The sequence below is a fragment of the Rhinolophus hipposideros genome (genome assembly GCF_964194185.1).
Source record: "Rhinolophus hipposideros genome assembly, chromosome: 15".
In the NCBI taxonomy this organism is placed as follows: Eukaryota; Metazoa; Chordata; class Mammalia; order Chiroptera; family Rhinolophidae; genus Rhinolophus; species Rhinolophus hipposideros.
The window spans coordinates 42,251,633-42,278,173 of NC_138061.1; the positions used below are offsets into that span (position 1 = coordinate 42,251,633).

The 26,541-nt window shown below is 31.5% G+C and overlaps 1 protein-coding gene across 4 annotated transcripts in view; it reads right to left on the bottom strand.

Annotated features, from left to right (window-relative positions):
- Positions 1-26,541, bottom strand: part of RTKN2 (rhotekin 2) — a 70,217-nt gene that overhangs the window by 32,440 nt on the left and 11,236 nt on the right. For 3 of the 4 annotated variants that reach the window (XM_081073892.1, XM_081073890.1, XM_081073889.1), the window contains 5 exons: positions 21,185-21,243; positions 15,995-16,048; positions 14,556-14,673; positions 11,926-12,120; positions 5,590-5,684 (listed from right to left, as the gene is read on the bottom strand). In XM_081073892.1, the coding sequence (XP_080930018.1) occupies positions 5,590-5,684; positions 11,926-12,120; positions 14,556-14,673; positions 15,995-16,048; positions 21,185-21,243 (521 nt within the window). Of the gene's footprint in view, positions 1-5,589; positions 5,685-11,925; positions 12,121-14,555; positions 14,674-15,994; positions 16,049-20,292; positions 20,340-21,184; positions 21,244-26,541 lie in introns of those variants that run through there. The other variant, XM_081073891.1, reaches the window with a different exon arrangement.

Consider the following 26,541-nt stretch of genomic DNA (forward strand, 5'->3'; position numbering starts at 1 on the left):
ACTTAACTTATCTCAGTATAAATTTCTCATTTAAAAAATACTACCTATTTTAAGTAGGAGGGCTGTGAAAATCAAATAAGATAATGTGTATATGACATCTATCATTGTGTCTGGCACATAATAGATACTTCTCATAATTTCATATCCAGAGTAGTCTTACTCCCCAAACCATACCCTTTCCATTTTTCAATGCTGTCTCTCAGTCCTTGTGTCGACACATTTAATCAAAATACTCAATTCTTCTTTTCTAACCAAGGGAGGTATAAGGACAAGATGAAATGAAACAGGAAGTGAAAGAGCAGTTCGACTTTTCATTACTTAAAGATATTATCTAATTCATCTGTAGTTTCAAATGGGGAACAAAATGGAGTTTAAAAACGGCAGCAACAACAAAAACAATACACAGGCAAGAGAAAGAATCCAGATAACATCTCAGTTCCGTGTGAGTCAATCTTCACAATGTGGTTTCATTGTTTTGTAAAAAGTATAAAATTTCTTGATGACAAATATAAACCATATCATTTTGGCTTTTCTAGGAAGAATAATAAAGTTGAGTTATAAATTTCAAAATCCTTGTATTTCCTCTTGATTTTATGGTAAACATTAATTTAACATAACTTTATTTAGGAAAACCCCATTATATGAACGTAGACTTATATTAATGAAAAAATCAGGTGTCTTTTTCTATATAAAACTTTTCATTTTAAGATTTAATTACAAGTTTTTAATTTACACACTCTTCTAGGAATATACCTATTACATAAAAAGAGTTAGGCATATAGGTTAGTATTTCTTAGATTATTTTCCAGTGGAATTTACAAATTCTAAACTCAACAATTTTGGGGTGTTAATGCTTTAAGCATAGGTTTATTCAGTCCTTAATATGCTAATTTGCATAGTGTTTCTATAAGAAAGAGCTGTAACCACACAGTTTTCATGCTTATTTGCCCATGAGCATTTTATTCAAGGAGAATGTAGTAATATCTTAAAGAACACTGAAGACAACTGAGGAATCACTGCTAAAATTGATGCTCCCTTTGTGAATTCCATTCCTTTCTCCAACTTTTCGAATGATTCGGTTGAAAGAATGGGACCTTTTATTATCAAGTCTGTTTTTCACACATGGATAGTATTTTGAGTCTTTTAGTTGCTTTAACAGTAACCATGCCTGACCAGAAACCAGAGCAGAAAGAGTACAGCCTGTCCTGGATTATTTAAAGTCTAGCTCAACCACTTGCTAGCTGCATGACCTAGTATATAATATTCTCTAAACTGTATTTTACTCATCTGTAGACTGTAAATGATAATGAGGAACTTGCAAAGGTCACAGAGCTAGCCAGTGGTAGACCTAGAATGTGAATCCAAGGCCCTGGCCCCATATTAACCACTTCACTGTAATGTTTCCTTATAACTATATCTCACAGTGACTAAGAATAAACACTGTGTTAAAAGTGCTTGTTTGCTTATTTATTTATATTTTATTTAGAAATAAATAAGTAAAATTTATTTATTTATTTAAAACAGGAGATTTACCCTCCTCGCAGATTTTTAAGTGTACAACACAGGATAGTTAACAAAAGGCACAATGCTGTCAGTAGATCTCTAGAGCTTATTCATCTTGCATAACTGAAACTTTATACCTGTTCATTAGTAACTCTCCATGTTCCCCTCCCTCCAGCCCTGGCAACCACCATCCTACTCTCTGCTTCTATGAGTTTTACTATTTTAGAGACCTCATGTAGGTGGAATCATGCAGTATTTGTCCTTCTGTGACTGGCTATTTCAGTTAGCATAATGTCCTCAAGGTTCATTCATGTTGTCGCATATTGTAGAATTCCCTTCTGTTTGAAGGCTGAATCATATTTCATAGATAGCATCTGACACATAAGAGGCACTCAACATATGGTAGTAATATAGATAATTCTAGAGAACTGTCACAAATGGGATGACAAAGTTCATTTGCGAAATTTTCTGATAAAATTGATAATGCTACTACTACTGCATACTTCAAGCATGGGATGATGAAAGGCTAGACTATTCAGACCAATCCTCCTACTGAAAATGCTGAATCAACAATATTCAAAATGTTTTTCCCCAGAGCAACAAAGAGGTAACAAGACTACAAGAAATTATCAGTACAAATTGGATAAATGAGAACCAGTGAGCACAGTTGCTGTGTTTGTCTTGACAGCATTTGCTGCTGCCAGCATATCTGAATTTATGATTTAATGATTCTGCAAGCTGAGGGAAGCAGAACGAAATCACAGTCTAGGGCCTGACAATGTAAGCGTTTTAACGGGAGATTTACCTCATACTAAGTTGATATCCCAAAGGAATCACCAACAGGGTAGTGGTGAGCCAGAAGCAAACCAGCCTTGCTATCCAGAATTCCCATTGCCTGGAGGTGAGGAGGAGGGATCCAGAGAAACTCAGACATGGCCTTTGGATAAAGTGGTCCTAGACTGACAGTCCCCCCAGGTGCCAGCCAGAAGCAAACAGAAACACTAAACATCAACTTATTCCTATACTTGAACTTTCAATTACAATGACAAGTACATAAAGATAACCAGATATGCAGAAATTGAGACATCATGAATGAGAACGAGTAGAAAGAAATAACAGATACCAACCTAGAAAGACTTTATATATCTGAATTACTAGTCATACATTATAAAACAGCTATGCTTACTCTTTTAATAAAAGCCTAAAAGATAATATTAACAATGTATGCAGGGAATACAAAGTGGAATAGGAGATCTGAAAAAGTAAAATAAAACTTCTAGAGCTGAGAAATATAATAACTGAAATAAAGAACTTAGTATACAAGTTTAACAGCAAATCAGACAGAGCTGCAGAGAGAATAAAGGAAATGGAAGATAGTTCAATAAAAATCCAGAAAGTATCAAAGACAGAAAAAAGATGAAAAGTACATAATAGAGGGTAAGAAACAGAGAGAGTACAGTGAGAAAGACTAACATAGGTGTAACAGGAATGCTAGAAGGAGAAAAGCAAGAGAATGGAGCAAAAGCTGTCTGAATAGACAAGTGACATTTTGTCCAGAATTAATGAAAGATACCAATTTAGAGGAGGAGTTCAAGGAGTTCCAAAAGCAGCATAAATAAAATTAAATTCTATACCTATATCATAGTGAAACTTCAGAAAATCAAAGACAACGAGAAAATAAAAAGTTAGCTTCACAGAAGTGACACACTGACAAATGATTTTCAATAGCTAGTAAAAGAAGCCAGAAGATAGTGAAATTATATCTTCAATATTCAAAAATAACTTTTAACTGTCAAACTTCTATATTATATACAAATACTTTCAGAAAGTAAAATAAGGTCATCTTCACACAAACACAAAGAACCAAGAAGTAGACGAGCACAACATACTAAAAGAAATTCTACTTCAAGCAAAAGGAAAACGATCCCAGATGTAAGGTATAAAATACACATAGTGAATAGAAACATGTAGGTAAATCTAAATAAATATTAAATGCATAAAACATCTTGTGAAATTTAGAAATCAAATAGAATTATAATATACAATAATAGCATATAGGTCAGAGAAATGGTATTTAACTGTTCCAACATTATCTGAAAAGAAGGTAAAATTATGTTTTAATTTTAGCTTTTAATAAATATGATTAATAAAACTTCTAGAGGTAATATATAAAAGATGAGAAAAAGAATTATAACTTAATTAGAAAAAGAAAAAACTGAAATGATAAAACCATCAATCCTTAAAAGGCAGAAAAGAACAGAGAACCACCATGGGAGAGGCAAGACAAATAGAAATACATGATGTAATGGTAGATGTAAACCCAAGTATTTAATATAATGTGGGTTATAAACTATTTGGTATTATTTTCAAAATGACCAAATGCTCCAGTAAAAAAAAACCCACACAAATATTGTCAAATTGTATAAAAATTAAAATTCAATATATAACCCTGTTTGAAGCATATCTACAACATAAATATAAGTAGTTTGAGGTAAAAGAGTAGAAGAAAATACACAATTAAAAACGGTGTGCACCAGACAGTAAAGGCTCAAATTATATAAAGCAAAAATAGACAACTATATGAGAACTATAAAAATACATAATTGTAGATTTTATTATAATTGTAATATAGAATATGTAAACTACAATAATTATTTCTAACAAATAATTAGCATATATAGAACACACCAATGAATAAAAACTGACAAACCTACTGCAAGACTGACAATAACAAAACAGAGAAAGTACAAAAAGCCAGTATCAGGACTAGAAAGGAGGGGCATTGCTACAGATGCTACAGAAATTCAATAAAGTTAATGCTTATAATGCTTATCATCCTCAAATTCTAGATTAAATAGATCTATTTGTATAAAAATATAACTTAACTAAACCTGATTCACAAAACAGTAAACCCAAAAAACCCTAAAACTATTAAAAATAACCGAATAAGGGATAATTATAATTATACAATGAAATATAAATATACAAAGATGTAATTATACAATAAAATACTATAAGCAAAGAAATGCAAATATACTGAAAAAGAAACAAAAAGCAAGTCACCAAGAAGACATAATGGGATTCTATCTACATAAAGTTCAATCCAGGAAAAACTAAATGATATTATTTAGGGAATCACACATAGATGGTAAAACCATAAAGAAATATAAGGAAGTGAGCTTCATAGAAGTGGGGACAATTGAGGGGAAGTAACATTGGTAATGTTCTTTCTATTTATTGATATGGAGGTAATTATGCACACATTCATCTCATACTAATTTGTTAAACTGTTCACTTACATTTTTATCAACTTTCCTCTATTTTTAATGTAATTTCTAGTGTGAAACAAAAATATTGCTGTAAAATTGTCCATCTCATCAGTACAGTCACTCAACCTTTACAAAAGTTAGTATTAGTAAAGTACAATCTACTTGTAATTGTACATATTCTGCTTCAGAATATGAACAAGAATAAATAACCCAAATCTTATTTCCAAACTACTTTACCAACATCAGTCTATATTCTTTATCACAGGTAAAATAATCTGGGAGAGTAGGGAATGCTCATGCTAAATTTTACAAACCTTCCTAATAACCTAACTTTCTTCTTCACCTTGCCACATATTTCTTTTGGATAAACTACAACTAATAATATCATCCAGAGAGAAGACAGTTAAGACTGATTTAACCCTATCAGCTCATAGCCTCTGATTCCCACAATAGAAGGGTCGGCTTCCTCAATTTTAAATTTAAAAATAAGACAGGTCTTTGATTGCCAGCTAGTAGGGTGTTGAAGCCATCAATTTCAAATCAAAGACAAGGATTCAGAATACACAAAACCTATCTGTTCTCACTAAGCTAGCCTCACACACAAATCTCTGGCAAACAGCATCGAGAAGGGAAACAAACTTTTCACTTGTGGGGAAAAGGGATGGAAATATTTGAAAGAATCTACGGAATCACTCATGCCTACATTATTTAAGCCAATATCCACTTCAGGGGAACATGTTAAAACTAGAAATTATTACCGTCATCACATATATATAGACATAATCTATGTAATAAGTAAAATATAGACTGTACTTACCATTTCCATTAATAGACAGATTATGTGTCTTGAAACTGTCCTCAGCATTTTCCAAGGTCAAGGTAGTATGAGCTAGCAAATTATACTTTGCACCACTAATAGTGAGAAAGAAGACATGTTTTAAGTATTTTAGTAATCTTCCATTACATAAAATATTTAGATGTTCAACAACAACATAAAACCTGATTAAAAAGTGGGCAAAGGACTTGCGTACATTTCTCTGAAAGAGTTATACAAATGGCCAATAAAAACATGGAAAGATGCTCAAGATCACTAGTCATGCAAATCAAAACAAGGAGATTATCACTTCACACCCTTTATGATGGCTATTACTAAAAATCAACAAAGAAAAATAGAAAATAACAAATGTTGCCTGAGATATGGAAAAGCTTGAACCTTTGTACAAAGCTGATGGGACTATAAAGTGGTGTAACCACTATGGAAAACAGTGTGGTGATTCCTCAAAAAATTGGAAATATTAGGTTGGTACAAAAGTAATTGTGGTTTTCCCAATTATTTTTAAGTTTTTAAACCGCAATGACTTTTGCATCAACCTAATAGCATCAACATATAATTCAGCAATTCCACTTCTGGGTATATAGCCAAAGAACTGAAAGGGAGGACTCAAGTAGATATATGTACACCCATGTTAATAGCAGCATTATTCACAATACCCTAATAGTGGAAGAAGCCCAAGTATCCATTTAAGGGTGAAAGGATAAACAAATGTGGTATATACATACAATAGAGTATTTTCAGCCTTAAAAAGGAAAAAAATTCTGACACTTGCTACAACACGGTTGTACTGCAAAGACATTGTGCTAAGTGAAATAAGCCACTCTCAAAAGAACAAATACTGTACGACTCCACTTATATGAGGATCTAGAGCAGTCTCATTCATAGAGACGGAAAGTAGCGTGGAAGTTGCCAGGGGCTGGGTGGAGTCGGGGAAACAGAGTGCTATTATTTAATGGGTACAGAGTTTCAGGTGGTGATGGTTGCACAACATTGTGTATGTACTTAATGCCACTGAAAAACACTCAAAAATGGTTAAAAGGTAAATGTTATGTATACTTTACTACAATAAAAAATGAATTGAAAAAACACATTTAGATGTTATAACTGAGTTTATAGTTAACAAATGATTAATCAACTTAGCATGTTTATCTCTTTATGCTATTTTATCTTAAGAAAATATGAAAATTATTTGGTTTAACTTATTAAGTATTTCTTTTGAAAGCTCTCCATTCACTCAAAAATATTAACTGAACCCTAATGTGTGTCAAGTCTTATGCAAGGGGATGGGCATTAATGGAAAACGAGACTCAGTATTATATTCTGATGCAGGAAGGAGAAAAAAAAGCAGAAGAATTTATCAAATATTCGCATTTTGAAAGTTATAATGAAACTTTTTCTATGAAAGAAACAAAGGGGATGAGAAAACTGAGGACCTGTGTTAGGTAGGGGAACCAGGAAAGAACTCTCTGAAAAGGTAAGAGATATGAACTTATAAAAGGAACGAGCCAAGCAAAGAAGGTAGAAAAACGTTCTGAGCAGAGAGAACGTGCTGAAAGACGAGAAGCTGAAAGATGAGAGTGGCTGAAGCACAGCAAGCAAGCAGAAAACATGGTACAAAACGAGTGAAAATACAGACAGGGATTAGATCACCTAAGACGTTCTGGGCCTGGGAAGAAGGGTGGATTTAATTCCAAGTGTAATGGGAAGTCACTGGAGAATGTTAACAAGAAGGGTAGTGATGAAATCTGATTCATATTTATTTCCAATAATGGTTCATATTTTCAGATGAAGAAACTCAAGTTCAGAGAATGTAACTGACTTTCCCGTAGCTAGCAAGTGCTATATTAAAAAGAGAACTCCACTATACTAACTACCTATATAGTTCATTAAGCAATAGTTTAAAATTAAGGTACTTTTAAAACAGATACAGAGTGACCATATGTTGTTACTACTGCAAAAATTGTGAATGCAGGGAGCATGACTTATTAACCTTTGAATCCAATGTACCCCATGATATAACTGCTGAATAATCATTTCTAAGATCATTAAATGAATGAATAAATAAATTACACTCAATAGCTGAGTGATTCCTTAGTTATATTTGAACACTGCACCATCTTTCACACTACCAAACCATTAATACCCTTGTTCCTCAAAACATAAATAATCCATTTTATTCTGGACAAGTGTTAGTGTAATTGCTTTGTAACTTCTATCTAATTTAAAATGTAGTGTAGTGGCTTTTTAAAAAAGTTAATACACTTAAAAAATAGGGGAAAAAAAGTTAATACACCTGTTTGTCAAGTAAATAATCACTCTCAATTTTACCAGTTTTCACAAGACGATTGTTTAAAATGATGTATATTTACACAATGAAGAATAATGTACTAAATAGTTCTTACGGAACATAAAATAGTTAATTCAGCTATTAGAGGCACTGGGAAAATCTAGCTAAAAGAATTTCAGTAAGCTCAATTCCACAAATTAAATGAATAAATGAATCACATGAGGGAGCATGCTAAAAATTACCAAAAATGTTCAGTGTCTTCTTTCAGATCAAACAATAATACTTTATGATGATATTTCAAGTTACTTCATTTTTAAACCATGACTAATTACAATGGCAATACTTCCAAAACCAACAATGATCTCACTTTTAAAACATTCTTGTCAGGATAACATTTTCTTACTAAAACATTACACTCATTCCTTTTGGCCAACCCTAATATTGAGTTCCCAAAAGTTTAATCAGCTACATTTTTTAAATCAAATAGGTCAATTGTTCTAACATTGGGGGGAGAGGGGTGTCCAAAAATGTTATGAAAAAATAAATAACTATTATACTTTAAATGGTAGTCTGAAAAAAATGCACTCTTTTGTCAGAAGAACAGCTATACTTTGTCACATGCCATATTACTAGATAAGATATATGAGTATATTGCCTAAATTTGATCTCTTATGTCCATTTTGGCTAAAAATTAAAAGCTGTATTAGGAATCTTCTTATTGAACTAGATCACAATTAAAAAAAAAACATCGATCCCTTTATGATTACTATTTTCAAACTCTTATGGTGGTGCTGAAGTACTCAGTTAAGGAAGTATCAGTTAAGAGTGATTTAACCTTGTATACTCTGGATTCACACCAGAAGCTCAACAGTATGCCAATACTAGGAGAAAATGATTTGGTGACATGTTGTAAAAGGTTGTATTCTATCTTTTGACCAAGTTTAATGGTATAAATAAACAAAGGACATACAAGTTTCATGGGAAATGTTATTCATAAAGGAAATTAATATTTGGATTCATGTATAAACCAAGTAGAATGACAGCTCTAAATAGAAGAATGAATACTTCAAGATAAATATGTCAATCCCTGTTAAACAGAACTTAAGACCAATAATGTGTCTCAAAAATTCCTTTAGGCTTTGAAGAGGAATATAAATTAAATGCAAGTTCTAACATCACTTAGATTATCTTCTATGAAATTATAAACAATGAGTTTAAATTTTATTATAAAATATGTGTTTATATTTTATAACCCTATGTTAAGTTTCTAAACTACAATGCTTCAGCGTGAGTTTTTAAAAAAAGCAATGGTCTTGGAACACTAAAATAGTAACAATAATGGTAAGAGCTACATTTATTAAATGCTTACAATATACCAAGTTCATGCATTATCTTTTTGAATCTCATAATAATCCTGTTGTCAGATATAATTACATTACCATTATTCCCATTTTACAGAGGGAAAAACAAAAACCCAGAGAGTAAATTAATCTGCCCTGGGCCAAACAAATAAATGACAGGATAACAAAATGTAAATATTCACTGCCAAACAATAAAGTTTTAAAACTGTTTGAGAGGTCTACTCATTGTTCTTATAGGCTTTAAAGGTGTATGAAACCCTAAAAATGTCTCTAAGGATCCTTCTAAAAAGAAATGATTATGTCTAAGCATCCTTACCTTTCATATGAGAAAACAGAGGCCCTGGGAATAATGTACCTTGTCCAGAACACTATTTGTCCTGTCATTTCTTTTAAATAAGGAATTTTGCTGCTTAAAAAAGTTTTAAAACTACAGAACTCGGTGATTATCTCTCATGTCTCAGTTCTAAAATCTATGTTTTGTAATTGCTTACTTAATCATCAAAAAGAAATCGTTCCACTACCTTATAGTTGAATTAAAGCACCTTTCAGCAAACACTTGACATAATCTTAACCTAGAAAAGTTTTAAAATGGCCTTAATTCTAGAGGAAGAAAATTAAAAGGTCCCCTTTCTCCTTTTGAACGACATTTATATTAGGGAAGACATATCTTCTGTGACTGTTTTACAGTGGATTGGACCCATTTATGGGTCATGAAATAATTTAATAATTCATAAACAGATTTTTTTAATGGAAAATAACTAGAATAAAAAGTCTGATAACTATATTATAAACAGCAAGAGTTAAGTATTGCTTCATGAAATCTGCTTATGTAGCTATGCACTCAGTCATGATGTAAAATTAAAATGTATTTCTTAGTATGGGTCTCCAGCAAAATAGACTAAAAGCCACAATGCTAGAGTACCAAGGCATTTTTCACATGTAATGTATCTGACATGAAAAGGTATTTAATTACTTTATGCTGACTGATATTTCCAGGATCTATACCTAAAATATTTTCTTTTGTAATTAGAATAAAATTATTGGCATGCTGAAGGGCTAACTCTACTAAGACATGCAAAAAAATTCTAAGAATGTATCCTGATCAACAGTTTTCTCAAGATACAGCAACATAACTATTTGTGAAGCAACAAACACAATGTTTAAAGAAAGTACCTGAAAGAAACCAGGGCGACTTGAAGAAATGGTAATTCCAAGTCTGGGCAGAAAAGTACAAGATGAACGTGGAACAGATTTGTGTGTCAGAACAGATCGTGTGTCAGAAAGCAAAGAAGCTATGAGAGATTAGGTTGTGTCAAAAAGATGCAGGAGTCAGTTTGAAAGAGCCCACTGATCAAAGATGGGGCTATTTGGCTTCAAAGAGAATAATAACTATAATAGATTGAAACAGAAATATATACAAATTCAAGAGTTCAAATAAAACAGAACATTGATTACTTCCTCCATGCTTGCTAGGATATCAACTTATTATTCTAAATTTGGGTAAACAAACAAAAAAAGCAAGTGGTTTTTTTTTTCCCTTTCTTTCATCTTTTTTTTTTTTTTTTTTTTTTTTGCATTTATATCCAGAGTTCATGAAGGAAAGTTCTTTGAGAAAATTCCAGGTTTAAAAAAGAAAAAAAATGTAAAACAAATGTAGAAAGTCACCAAATGAAATAATGAAATAATGAATGATCTGCTATGACTGCTAAGACCATTAGATAAAAAGACTGAGAAGGAACTTTATAATGGATGGATCAGAAGGGCAACACCTGAACCCACTGATCAATTTTAGTATATGTGCTGCTGAAGCGAGCACCCACTGATCAATTTTAACATGACTAAAAGTGGGACAAGGCCTCCTAATGGGAGACAGCAGGAAGTACATATAATCAATATGAAGTATTATTGCCCAAGAAAAGAACCTGAATCTAATCAGTCCTCTAAATCTACCAGTTGTAGCAAATACAGGGTATAAAAAAAGATGTTTTTAAAAAACCCACAAGGATGCAATTAGCTAAATTAAAAAATATGGGAAATTCTATAAGATCTGGTTTCTTCAATAAACAATGGAAAGGAAAAAAGTAGATGGGAAATTGATAAAGATTAAAAGAAACTTAAAAGACTCACTTGCACTGTAGATCTTTTTTGGAACCTGATTTGCACAAATAAACCACAACAGGAGTTTTTCAGAATTGGGGCAATTTGAATACAGACTGGATATAAGATGATATTAAAGACTTATTTTTTATTTTGTTAGGAGTGAAAATGGTAATGTAGTTTTGCTATAAAGAGACAAGTTATTTTTAAAAATCTATAAGAACAAAGCATGACATAACTATAGAAATCCAATTAGCAGACTGATATGTAGTAAATACTTTGACATATAGATAGTCCCTTTTCAAGAAAAACATTTCATCTTTCTGGTAGATACTAGAATTCCAAATCACTAAAAACACAATCACCCAACTTCTTACTTTCAAAGTAAGGTATTAAGGCTACCTCAGCTGGGTAAATGTCAGACAACCAAGTTTTGTTTCTGCTTCAGGATGTTTTTTCCCATTTAAAATGTAGACATACACTCCACAGGCAATACTTTAAAATGTCACAAACATATAATTATACTATGTCACTGTAATTATACTATGTCACTACATTGTATTAGAAACTTACAAAATAGCAGAACTGAAGGACAAGCACGTTTCATGATCTTCTTGAAGCACTGAATTTATTTTCTTTCCTGTAGCTTTACTTATAGATGTCTTCAGTTTCTTAGCTAATTTTTTTGGTGTGTTGGTTATAGAAGATTCCTCTGTACAGCAACTATATAGTTCCACTTTTATCTGAAAGTCTGGCTTTGCTTCATTACTGAAAACAAGGGCATTTATAATGTTAGGAATTTAACTGAGTAAAAATAAAATTATAACATCTCTTGATGTTTTCATACATTTAGAATCAGCATTTGAAATAGGTTTATGCTAATATATGTTAATGAGACAAAAATCTCCCTGTGTTTATTTAGTATCTAAATGACCTGAGTCACTGCAACATTCAGAGCTACCAGCTTCTAAAGTAGGTCAGTCTTAACTCAAGTTAATCAATATGTACAGGCATAGTACTTAAAGAATAAAATGTCCTGGTCATTTTGCTGCCAATATTATTTCTCCTTGTCATTCCTTTAATAGTTATACTTAAGGTATTTACATTATACATGTGATTTCCTGAAATGACTATTCTTCCAAAAGAAAAAGGTTTGAAAACAAAAAGGAAAGAAAACAAAAAGGAAAAAAACAAAAATTTCATCTACTAAAATCTTTAGTTTTCATTTCTTTTTCATAGTCACTTACACTCACCACCTTGCCGCTACCTCCCCCCACATGTCCCACCTTTGTACCTAATAAGTCTAAAATAAGATTTCATTATTTAGTTATTAATATGTAGGGAAAAACAAACAAACATACACAAAATAACATAAAGAGATACATTCAAGGTATGAACTCCTTGAAGGCAAGTGCTGTCTTGGTAATCTTTGTATTCTTAACCATAAAAGTTACTCAATAAATACTTATTAAACCAATAGGCAGAAATTCTGCAATTTAACAAACACTAATATTGGCTTTGCCCCTCTCAGACACGATTAACTACCTTTTCTATACAAGACTGTGGGGGAGTTACTAACAATAAAATATACTTAAAACTGCAAAAGAGGTCCACCAGCAGGAGATGTTGCCTGTAGACGATCCATCAGCCTCAGAGATTTTTAACATGCAGCACAGACTTTTTAAGATTTAAATGGCCAATCCAAAGTTTGGATAAATCCAAGGAATAACTTCCAGATATTTTTATAGTTTATTATTTGGCAACTTTTAAACATACAGTATTCCTGGTAATGACTAACAAATGTCAATATTTAGAGGAAAACCAGAGATTCATAAATATTGAATACTTATTAAAAACAATCATAACAAAAAGCACATTTTTAAACAACATTTAGAACATCTGACCGCAGTTATTTTTAGAACAATTTAAAATATTTACAGAATTTAAAAAATATATATATAAATTATGTGCTGTCTTCCCAAGTAACTTGCATTGTTCTGTCGCTGAAAAAAATAATTTTTGTCTTTGTAGTAAAACGAACAATAGCAAAGCGATGTGAAGAAAAGAGCTCATTAACAAGATGATTTTGACAGAAAAAAAATGTACTAGCAACAGTTGATAATGGAAATAAATGTATTTAGGTAACTAAGAGAAATCATTTTTTTAGTCTCAATAATTTAAGCATTTGGTGATATTTTTGGGATCCTTAATAAATTGCTTTGGTTCAACAGAGCTTGTAAGAGGGCCTGTACTACTGCTAACAACTTAGAACACTGCATTTTATTTTTCCGTGCTATACAATTACTTATGGGACACTGGACAGAAGCCACAAAACATGGTTTGCAATAGGTTTTTCAATGTTGTGTGAGTGGCAAAACGAGTACTCTCAAATCTCAACTGTATTGTTCCATAGCTGAAAATGGCAAAAACAATGTGTACTGATTTATTTTAATAGTTAAATAGCTATTCATATTTAGATATGAAGATAGTATCTTTCAAACTTTGAAAGAAATACAAATTACACACTGATTTAGGTCAATAGAACCTTTGACAGAAGCCAGGAAAAACTTATATTAGTTAAAAATGATTTCTATGGCTACCTGAGGAGTTCTTTCTGGTGTTGTATTATGACCACAATAAAATGGGCCTGTAAAAGAGCAGACACAATAAAAACAGCCCTGAGGATCACAATTTTTTATTGTTCTGGAGTACATGAAAGAAGTACACCATAAGAAAAAGAACACTTCGAAATTTTACTAAAGTGCTTTTTCTATGGTATATATTTCAGGACTATCTTATAAATAAAGTTGTAATACTATTTTAGTAATTCTGAAACTAAATCTCCTATATGAGATATAAGAACTTGTTTTAGGCCCAAATTCACTCTATATACAATATAATGAGATTGCATTGTATTCATAGCTTAGTAAATAATTAAACTATAAACACTTACAAAAATTTATAATATCCAATGAGTCAAATATTCACTACTGATACTACATGATTTCTATTTATTTTAAATTGGAAAATTTTAAATGGAGAAATTGGATTCTTTTGAATAAAGTAATTTAAAAAAAATCCATTTAAACATTTAAAGCTCTTAATGCTTCAAAAATAATCCAAAGACCCAATAATTATAACCTCCTTTTTAAAAGGAAGAATTTTAGATTACTTTCATTCTCTAAAGATTAAAAAATACTTACAATATGGTTACATTTTCAAAACATATATCTGTGATTGTTTTATCCACAATGACCATGTCAGTATCAAAAACTTCAGCTCCCATTTTGAATAAACAAAAAATGGCATAGCGCTGTGATTCTAGAGGGAAAAAAAAAAAAATTAAGCCATGATCCATGTGATAAATCATGCCGATATTATGGTAGAATCTATTTGAAAATGAAAAAACTTAGCTTAAATATGTAATAGATTCTTATTTTCATACATTGCACATTGTAATCCTTTTTATAGTGACTGTTCTGTCAGTATATATTAATACCTTAACCAACTACAAAATTAAACCAGGGAATATCAAAAAATAAAGTAAAAAATATAGGCCTCTCAGCAGCCTAAAATAACCACCAAACTCATAAATTTTATCCCTAGAAAACTCTTTAAGCTTTAATTAATAGCAAATTTATTACCATATATATACTATTACCTTTGTTATTTTGCTTTCCAAGTCTATTTGAGAAAAAAAGGTTTTCTATTATAAGAAGTTAAGAGCAGGCACGTTAACAACAGCAAAACATTTTCCATCAAACAGCAAAGGAGGAAACCACAAAAACAATAAAAAGTAGACATGTGAACACAAAAAACATAGCTGCTGGGCCTTTTAATATGGTGATGTTTTTTAAAAAGTATTAGGTGATTAAAGGGCTAAATCCTCATTATTGAGAAAATATAGCTCTTTAGAAAAACTTATTCTCTATAGTAATCAGAAAGATGTACTTCATTCCCACATGTATTCTTTGGTAAAGTAAATTATGTTTCCTAATTGAATAACAAATACACTAACCTGATTTTGGATTCTTCATATAAAACTAATTATGCTCAATATGATTCAGTTTTTAAACTATGAATAACAAACTATCACAATTGACAAGAAATATAAAGGATTATCATATTTTTACTGCTTTGCTTCTAACAGCTAGAAATCATTCGAGGTGAATTTCCATGACCTAAGCATTACAAGGATTAGTGAAGACTATATAAAGCCATAAAATGCTGAAGGGGAAAAAGAAAATCAGATCAAACCAAAAATCTTTCTCTCTTACATCCTGTTAAATAATCTGAAGTAACAAAGCAAGGCAGAAAAGATCTCCTAGATTCTGGTCAAATACAATAAATGCTATCTTTACCTTCACTCCTTAAACATTTTCTTTTGTTTCATACTTCCCTTCCCTTATAACTGGTTTCAGACTGTCCTTGCAGAGGTTCCTATCAACAACTAAAAGTACATTACATATGCATTACCTTAATTAGTATCAAGCAATTACAACATATCTATACTCAAGATTTTGCTTATTCTGTCAAATGACATAAATTTATTTCAGTATGGAAGCAGCTTTTTCTCCCAATAATCACAAATTTATTATACACTAAAGAAAATATTTCAATTGCAAATTAAAATCATACATACGTTCTTTATTGCTGAAGTGATCAGAGTCTTTCCACATTAGTGGTATTCGAATATCTATAAAGAGGGGGGGAAATGACAAGTAATAATTTTGGTAAATTTCATTTCTTAGAGTGAAATGAACCTCTGAATTCCACACTGGAGGCTGACCGTTAAAGCCATATTATTTAAATATTCTAACACAGGTGATATTTTCTTTAAAAAAAGAGCTTAGACTAGAAATGTTATACTTGAAATCTATACTTGAAATGAAATCTGTTATACTTATTCAAATAATTTACTGAAAAAAGAACCCACCATTATTCAAGAAATTAACTTATTGAGTCTGTAATAAGCTTATACCATAGTATTTTCATTGTGTGATTTATGTTTTTTAAATAGATGAATTATGGGGAACTCAGAGTTGAATTTCTATTTTTGGTAAGTAGTAGCAGCAAAAGTAGTTAGGTAACATTTCAAAATCACAGAATAGTAGAGGCAGCAAGGGCTTTAGAACTTTCATCCACATGTAAGTTCTAAAAACTTACTAGTTCTAGTAAGTTCTAGTAAAGATGAAGAAAATAAGTGACTTGTCTAAGATCATTGGTTTCTGGGAGAGACCCAGCTCTTGATAAACATACCCAAATCCTTTGCATTAAGATGTAACTTGTCTACAAAAGAATTTGCAGATCTTTGTATATGTTACTAACTATCATTTCCCTTAAGAAATAAAGCTAAAGAGAGGAATGCATTATTCTTTCAGTCCAAGAAAAGGGCATATGTTCTAAAAGTGATATAAACATATTTTCTCTAATTCACACATTCTTCAAACTCTAAAGTAATTGTGTTAATAATTTTTATTCCAGAAGTTAATCTAGAGATTTGACACAAATTTTTTTTTACTAGTTTCCTCCACTCTTCCCGTTACTTTTAATACCTAGATTAATAGTAGTAACAATTTCCCTGACATTCCCATGCTATGTATGTATTTTCGAAGTTAGAGGATCAAGGTTGTACCTACCTTAACAGATGTGTGAACTATGTTTTCATACCTATTAATTATGTCACTTTCAAATAATTACAAATCTTGATGAAAATAAGCTGTTTGGCTCCATTTAGGTTGTGCTTCACTTTTAGATCCCATGATCCTTTGTCTACATCTTTGTTTGTTTAGAATTGTATTTTTAAGGTTCTTAATGCCTATTTCCAATTTCCTTTCTAGAAAAGCTTTCTAACATTCCTTCATCCCTACCCTACCCAACCACACAGTTATGTGTGAGTACCCTTCCCACTGCTGCCTTACAGTTTTGATAAAAATATTACTTATTGAACTCTCTCCGTATGCCAACCTAAACACTTCACATACATCTCATCAAACAATAATTTTAAAAATGTTTGCCAATGTAATAGTTAAGTGACAGGATTTAATTGTTTAGATTTGCATTTTCTTGAGTAACAAGGAAAATGTTAGTACATTTTATTGGCTACTTCAATGAATCTGTTTGTATCCATGGCCCATTTCTCAACCTGTCTCTTTTTTTAAACATATTATTTATGGTTTCTACTTTTAAAAGTTAATTATTTAATCTATGTGAGAATTTGGGTAGGTGAGGTAAAATTTTAAAATAATTATTCCTCTTATAAAAATAATGGACAAGTTAATAGACAAGTTTCAGCTCCATTTATATCTAATAGAATATCTTTTCTTTACTGATTTAATGATGCCATCTTTATTATTGTTATTATTATTATTAGTTTCAGATGTACAAAACAATGTAATAGACATTTACACCCCTCACAAAGTGATAACCCACCCCCCCTATCTACTACCCCTCTGACATCGTATATGTGATGCCATCTTTATCATATATACCATTCTAAGTGTCTGTTCCTTGACTATATACTTTATGATCTACTTGAATTATTTATTAATGACTGTCTATCCTAATATCAATACTATTATAAACATTGAACCTTTATAATATACTTTCCTGTTAGAAATACATTCTTCCCAAAACACCTTTTTTCACTTGCTAATTTATGTGAATTTTAGAATACTTTATAAAAATTCTCCCTTCAAAATGTTTTATTAGTATTCTATTGTCAAAATTAATTTGGGAACTGATAATGTTATAATATCGTCTTTACCCAGAGTAGCTTGATAAAATGACCCTTACATTTTTACTAAGGATATTCTAGAGGGTTGTTAATGTTTGATTTTTATTGTTTTAATTGTAAAGGAGATCTTTTTCACCATCATATTTTCTAACTAGTTAATGCTGGTTTTGACAGTAGCCACCACTTTTTGTACATTTATCTCAAATCTAGCCGTTCTTCCTGAATTTTTTATTAATTCAAATAGTATGTCAGTAAATTTCCTTAGATTTTCTAGGTCTGCAATCTATTATCTTCAAATAGTATTTGTCTATTTGTTTTCAGTAGTTTCATCTTTCATTCTTACTATTTTAGCTAGAAATTTCTAAAACTGTGTCAAATTATATTGATACAATAGACATTGTTATTTTGTTCTTGACTTTAATGGGATTGCCTTTATTGTTTTATAATTATGACTTGGCTGATGTCCTGTCAAAGAGCCTGCTTCTTGCTTCACCACAGTTGCTGACTCATTTCATTTCACAACTGTTCTTGTTCTATTAGGGTGGTATTAACTATTTACACTATCTTAGGAGGAACATGGAACCTGACTTCCTTTACTGTAGACCCACAGCCTGTGGGTCAGTTTTGCCCTTTCCCATGCCTAACTATGTCAGAGCCTCAAGAGGAGAAGGTAGACACTTATCTATTTCCCAGGTGGTCATGTACTGTCAGATGGCAAAGGATGTGTAAGCTACCAACTGTTTCTTAATTCACCTGCAAATAGTAGAAATTCCTTCCCGACTCTTGCAAGTGGTTGACACAGTTTTGGTTTACAGAACTCTTACCTTTGTCCTTTTTTGGGTCTTCATTGACATTGTAACGGTAAACGGAAAGACTCATAATAAGATGGCTAACTTGATGCTATCAGGCCCTAGACGTCTATCATAATTTTCAAAAGTGAAAACTGAAGCACTTTTTGTGAACTGATTTGGCTTTAGTCATTGAATTAGCAGTCAGTGAGTAAGTTCAGACAATTACCACACTGTAGTTATTTGCTGCTTGGCAGAAATGATCAGAATACACCTCAGTTATTCTTTTTACTTTTATGAAGATCTGGCCAGTGAACGTGAAGCTGGAAATGAAAAACCCAGGTATCTCCTGGCAATTAATGTAATCTCAGAAACATTATCAAACTTTGTTGAAAATATTCATTTTGATCAAAAGTCACGTTTTCATCCCAATATCAAAAGAAAATAGATTTATAAAGGTGAATTAGCTTTTTGTTTGTTTTTATTTTTTACACGTAAATAAATGAGATATAATAAAGTCTAAGCAAAGATGAAATGAAATTATGTATGTATCCCATTTTCTGAGACTTTCAGTTCCTTAATTTAAAATTATCTCTTGGAAAGAAGGAACACATGCAGAAATAAGTTTAATTTCTATACTTGAGTATCTGTGGTCAGGAAAATAGTTTTTTCTCTTACTTTAAATGCTTTTACTTAAGCATTCTTCTAAATGTAGTTAATGCTAATTTCATGAGTTGCTGCAGTCAATAAACTATTTATTATGAAATGACAATAGATGTTAACTCTAACATGTCATTTGAGTCTTTAATAGCAATTTAACATATCTCATTTGCATAGTAAATGGCACTACACTGGAAGAAAGAAATGAAGGATTATGTTTAAGTATTTTTAGAAAATCCTCTTTAAAGATCTATAATATTTTATCTATCATGTTAAAATCTATTGAACAACTACTTATGTAAAAGTACTGTTTCACATCGAAAGGATACAAGGAGGTGTTTTATTCCTCCTTGTATTGGAAAGTCTCATAATTGGAAAGAAGAAAACATGAATATAAATATAAAACAAGCAACTGATTTTTACACAGTTCAGTTATTTTTCTGACGAATTTTTTGATGAGGGCGAGTCCTCTGATTTAGGGTAGTTACATCTTATGTGAAATTCAGGTCTATCCTTCCTGTATGAGAATTTTTGTTTATCCATAAAGACATTTCTAAAAACCGTTCCTTGGGTGAGAGGGCCTGAAATGCAGCGGAGGGTACCGGAGCTAAGAAAATACGGCTTTTGGCCAATGGAAAAAACCTAGTTATTACTTAAGGATTGATGGAGGTCTGTTGTTTTCCAAAGTGTACTGGTGAGATATTTGTAAAAGTGCATTATCTAACTAGCATACACACAAGTCAGACATGTATTCACCTCAATCTGTGGCATCTCCAAGCCATTGTCTTTAGCTTCCTTAACACTTTGGAGAAACTGAGACAACACAGCATAAGTGCCATCTAGTGGTAAAAGATCTCCTAAATGCATTAGGAATTCAGAGAAGGGAAACTTCATTTCCAGCTGGAATGATAACAGAGAAGACTTTATAGATGAGCAAACAGATCCTGAAGACAATACAATTATTTCAAGAACTAATGGGGTGTCAGAAGCATGGGGTGTGCAGATGGAACAGGGAGAGAAATGTCTGGCTAAAGCAGACAGCGTATGTATAGGAGTAGTAGAAGATATGGCTAGAAAAATAGCTGGGTCAGAATAGAAAACTCGGAGGTGAAAAGTTTGGTCTTTGTCCTATGGGCAACGAAGAACAGTCATTGTATGAGCTTCTGGGTCATTGTATGAGTCACTCTATGAGCTTCTGGGTATATAGTGATGAACAAAACAAACGTCATGGAACTTCTAGCCTAGCAAACATTAAAAACATTATTGAAACTTCTGAGCAGAAAAGGAATGGAGAGTCAAAAGACTTGAGTTTGCAGCCCAGCTCAACCACTTACAGGAAGTCATTTAACCTCTGAGTCTGTAGAAAAAGAGAACTACTCTACATATTTCACAAAGGTGCACTGAGGACAGAACTGCATAATATATATACTATATATGAAACAGCTTTCTCAAACAATTTGTAAAATTCAATACATACGTAAAGCATAATGATGAAAACAGTGTTTTAGAACAAATATTCTGATAGAGGTATGCAAAATAAAATGATGGAAGAGAATGGACACAGAGCATTAAAAAACTCCACCAACTCTAGAAAGTTACTTTATAGAATTTATTCGGTAATACAAAAACAATCCATCTGTAAGCATACCTGATATGGCAATCTTTCCCTTACATGCTGTTCGTTCTTTACGTTCAAAATTCACATCACTGTCAAAAAGAAAAAGCCTAATGAAAAAAAAGTATCTTTTCTAATAAACAATTGTTTTAACAATCTTTCACAAATGTCTAAATATTAAAAGCAAACACATAGCCATGAATAATAATGACTTCCACTTAATATAAACAACTTGACTCAAACTTTAAGATGTTCAGTCGACAGCTAGCTGCTTTTAGAGAAATATAAAGAGTTATTCTCTTTGATTTTTTCATATAAGCTTTACATTCCCTGATGATTATATACTGGCTGATTCTACAAGGAAAACCTTTTGTGATTATTTACGTTTATAAACAAGATATACAATATTTGTACAACTCCCAGGAAGTATCATACCTTGGATCACCATTTCATAAATTACATTTACATTTCTAGCTTACCAGATTATAGTTGCCTGAAAAAGTTAATGAATGTCCCAATCACAAACTTGTTGCCCGGAAGTAACTCATCCTTATAAAATATAACAAATATCAGAAAAATTACTCTGTTCTACATTTATATACAGTAATATAATTTCCTTGAAATTCCAAAAAACTAAGCATATACTAAAACAATAAATTAACTAAGGTGGAAAAGGAAGGGAGTAGCTCCATAAAAAAAATAAAATATCGAGAGGAAAATATTATGACAACAGAAAAAAGTCTCAAAGGATTTTCTTGGGATATAAGATACTTCCAGATCTGAGTTTAAAATATACTTTTACCATTAAAAACAAACAAACAAACAAACAAAAAACCTTTCAAAATAGTTATCTCCTACTAGACCAAATCAATCCCAACCTTGAGTATTTCTCCAATGTCCTATTTCCTAATATTCTGTATTTAAAGATCAGCATTCCATTTCAATGGCAATATTTCCAAGAGTATTCTTTGCACAATTTTTTTGGTCTTTATTTAAATTAGTTAACTAATTAACTGCTGGCTAATTTAATTAGGTACTTCATATACGTGGTAAGATAGAAACTTTTCATCTGAATACTCTGATTTTTCTAAGAGTCCTTTTAGGAAGGATTGGGTGGGAGTTAGAAGTGTATCTAATTAATTTTCAGAAGAGTACGACACCATCTCATTGCATTTCAGCAGGCTTGTTAAAAAGATTGCATATATTCATTATCATGTGTCCAAATTTGAAAATAAAATATATCAGCCTACTTTTCTTTTTTACTCCCTTACTGGATTAAGCACATAAGTATTACAGGTGAAATATATTCCAAATGAGCTACAACAATTTATTAATGTACTTAAGTTAGACATAATATGGTATTTACATACTCGCATACTAGGTATAACTAGTGTAATATAGTAGATTTAAAGACTTAAGTTCTCAGAATCCTATCTAATTACTTTATGGTCACACTGCTATTTAAGTTAAAATATGGAATTGACTGTGAAAAATAAAAGTGCTCATTGATTACTTCACAATGTTTCATTGAATCACGCATTTTATACTTAAGTTTACTTTGTCATGTTGGAGAACATTAGATTGCTTATTAGTTCGTTATAAAGTGAAAAATTATATTGAATAGTCTACTACTTTTTGGTAAAAATAATATAGCGACAGGCCCACTCAAAATCAAGCACAAATCTCAATTTCCACAAATTGGAACAAGAAATACAGTATAAATGCAGTTGTTGGCATTTGTAAGTCATATTTCTGAAAACACCTTCTATATGAGCAATGTATAATATAAATTTTTAAAATACTTATTATTTCAGTGAAAAAGCACAAGAAAGCTCATATACGGTAAGTAACTTGAGTATTAAGGAATAGGTAATAGATTATGCTAAAGTTGAGATCCATTAGGTACTACTAAATTGGATTAAACTTGAGGCTTTGGCAGGCAAGTGATATTCTGAAATACCAGAACCACCAAAAGCAAACTTGCTGAATATTTACCAAAAAGAAAGAAATGTCCCCCTCCCAACTATTCAACCACCTGGCAGAATATAGCTTTCTTCCCTGTAATTATAAATTACTTGCATGGGCATTTCCAGGGCCAGTCAACAAACTTGTTATATGTAAATATTATTAAAAGATAATATAATTTCAACTAACCATATAATCTTACAGAATAATTAAGTCTGTCTTTAAAAAAGTGAGAGGCGAACTGAAGTAATTGGCTTAAATTATTTTCAATTCAAATATAATAAATCCTCAAACTGTTATTTAGGGTGCTAAAATGTGATGTTTTCTAATTAATCCAAATTGACAATAAAATTGTTAAATATTATCTGTTTAATAATGTGCTACTGTAGCTAATAGTTTGTTCCAGTTAAATAAATGTTTGTTTGAAAATTTGCAATGTTAATGCCAATTCTAAATGCTACAATTAGAGAGCGAGCTGGAGGAAAAAGCAAATAACCACAAAATTATCCAAACAAAAGTATAGCTAAATAACAGTGTATCTTATTCTTATGAACCCAGGTTGAAGTATTATTTTGGTGAGGCCCGTAAATACTAATTTAAAAAACATAAAAATACAAAAGACACACAACTTTATTATTTACATTACTGCCTGTAGGTAAATAAAACGACCAACAGAGGGTGCCAATCAGCCACCTTGTTGCTCAAAAATCTATATTAAAATTGACTAAGTAAATACAAATTACCCTATTTTATATTATTCCACGTGGGAATGTAAAATAGCATTTCCTTGCCAAAATGAACAAGCTATCATGAGAAAAAGCACAATAATGAAAGTATTTTATATTTTCTTAATGAAGTACTAAAAGAATTGTAAGTGGGATGCTATTATTTGAAAGCAGGTTATAAAACCCTTCACCTCTAATGCAAATCAGTGAAAACTGTAAGCGTCACAAACGCTTAACATGGAATTTTATACCATTCTGACACTATGTGGTATAAAATTAATATCTTCATAAGGATCTTAAATTGAGAAGATGAGTTTTCTATTTCAAACCTTGACATAAATGCTTTTCAACATACTAAATGATATAAAGTTTAAAAAATAAAATCAGTAATGTCTGTCATTAATACATACCATGTTTTATTGTAGAAATACCAGCAGCATACAATTTTCACTTGCAACCTACACTTTTTTCTTTTCTTTTTTAAGTTATAGCATATAAGAAACAAACTAGGCAACTGGAATAATAAAAAAACTAATTATTGTGGCATTATTAAAATCACAATTATGTTAAATGATACCCATAATTACGTCCCGTAAGTGACATTGACTAGTATTGTTTTTACAAAGCCAAATAAAGTATTTCAGAAGTTAAGACAAGAGATAGGTTGGCAGGTTGGGGCAAGGGGAAGAATATCATTGCCAAAAATGTAAGCTCTTTAAGCACAGGGCCTTGTTTTGATCATTGTTGAATCACCAGTGCCTGCTATATAGCTCAGTATATTCTAAGGAACTCAATAAATCTTTACTAAATATTAAAGGAAATGAAATAGGATATGGTCATTTTGATGGAGCAAGCAAAACGCATGTCAACTGTGATCTCCCTAGAAGAAAAAAGAATGGATGTAAGACCTGATGGATACAACAGCACTGGTTTCTGGGGAGTTGAAAGGAAGGGGCTCCAAAAGAATTCTAGTTCAGAAGTTGTTAGTCTTATGGAGAAGACTAAGAGTGACACACAATGGGGAAGGTGTCCTTTGAAAAAAAGTTTGGTCATGAAAAAAAAAAAAAAAAGAAGAAGCAATTGAAGTTAAAAACCCCAAGAACAAAACAGTATCAAAGAATCAGAAAACCAACCAACCAATCAACCAGACTCCCAAAGACATCATTTATTAAAGAAGTTGCTTTTCACAGTTCCACTTATAGAAAACACTATTGAACTAAGAAACCAAGTAAGCCTTTCTACCCACACTCCGCATCCAGTTGGCCCAGAAAAATCCTGTATTTCATTAGGGACAAAAAAAGGATCCAAACATCCATATAAAGCTACTACAAAATGAAAGTAGAAAGAATCAACATGCTTCAGCTGAAAAAAATACTCCACTAACCACTCTCCAAAAAAATAAAATAACAAAAACTAAAACACAATACTCCAAAATGAATGAAGTACAATTAAATAAGCTATTGTAAATCTGAAAGAAACTGGGAATCTCAAATCTAAAACCTCAGACTAGTAAAGGACAAACAACAGGTAAATATGCAGAAAGAAGAAAAAAATGAAAGACCCAAGAAAGAAATTGGAAAAAACTATAAAATCATTTCTGAAATGAAAATACAAAGTGTCCAAGGATAAAGAGATAAAATTGAAAGTACACTAAAAGACATAGTGGATGAGAATGGAAAACAAAACCAAACAAAAATGTAGTAAAAAGCTTAAAAACATTAAAGAGAAAGTGATAGGCATAGAAGACCAGCAAACAAATCCAACTTTTGTGCAACTGGAGTCCTTAAATAGGAAAAAAACAAATTAATGAGATAAAATTAATGCTTTATGCTGGAGGCTTTAACTCCAGAGGAACTTTCTGAAAATATAAAACAATTAAACCTACCTATTGAAAGGGTCCTAACTGAGCCAAAATGCTCAGCCTTAGACATATCCCAGTAAAATTCTCAGACTTTAAGATAAAGGAATCTATTTTCAGCCTCCAGAAAAAAAGACTAAGTCATTTACAAAGGAAAAATAATTAGACATTATATTTGTTGATAACAAGACAACAATGGAGCAAGGTTTTAAAAAAACTCGAGGAAAGAAAGTGTTTGCCACGGATTTTGCATCCAGCCAAGCTGCCCTTTAAGTACCAACACTAAAGAAAAGTACTTGAAACATGCAAGAATGTGGAGAAAACTACTTATGTTGAGGAATCTACTAGCTCATGAGCTTTTCCCCAAACAAGAGATGATTTTGGAAGGTACGACAAAGGACATATAGCAAACATTATACATATTTAATTGCAGATCAAAGACTAAAACAAAGGTGGAGATACAAGATAAATATGTAAATATTATCCACTCCACCAAGAGAGAAAGAAATGATCATTTTCTGAATAGAATCACCAAGGAAACAGATGATGCAGCACAAAAGAGGTCTTGGTAAGTAGAAAAGAAAGATAGGGCACGTCAGTATACAAAAGCACTGGAGGCAAGAAAATTCAAGCACTGTTTTGGGGATACAGATCTAGCATTTGGCTGAAATAAATTTGTAAAATAGAAATTCGAGAGATGAGACTGAAAGTGTTTGAAATCAGACCACAAACATCTGGAATACAATGCCTATCTATGGAATTTTAGTAAGTGGAAACCATTAGCTGTTTCTTAAGAAGTGGACTGACATAACCAGTCTTTTAAGTAAGATGTGTCTGGTTAT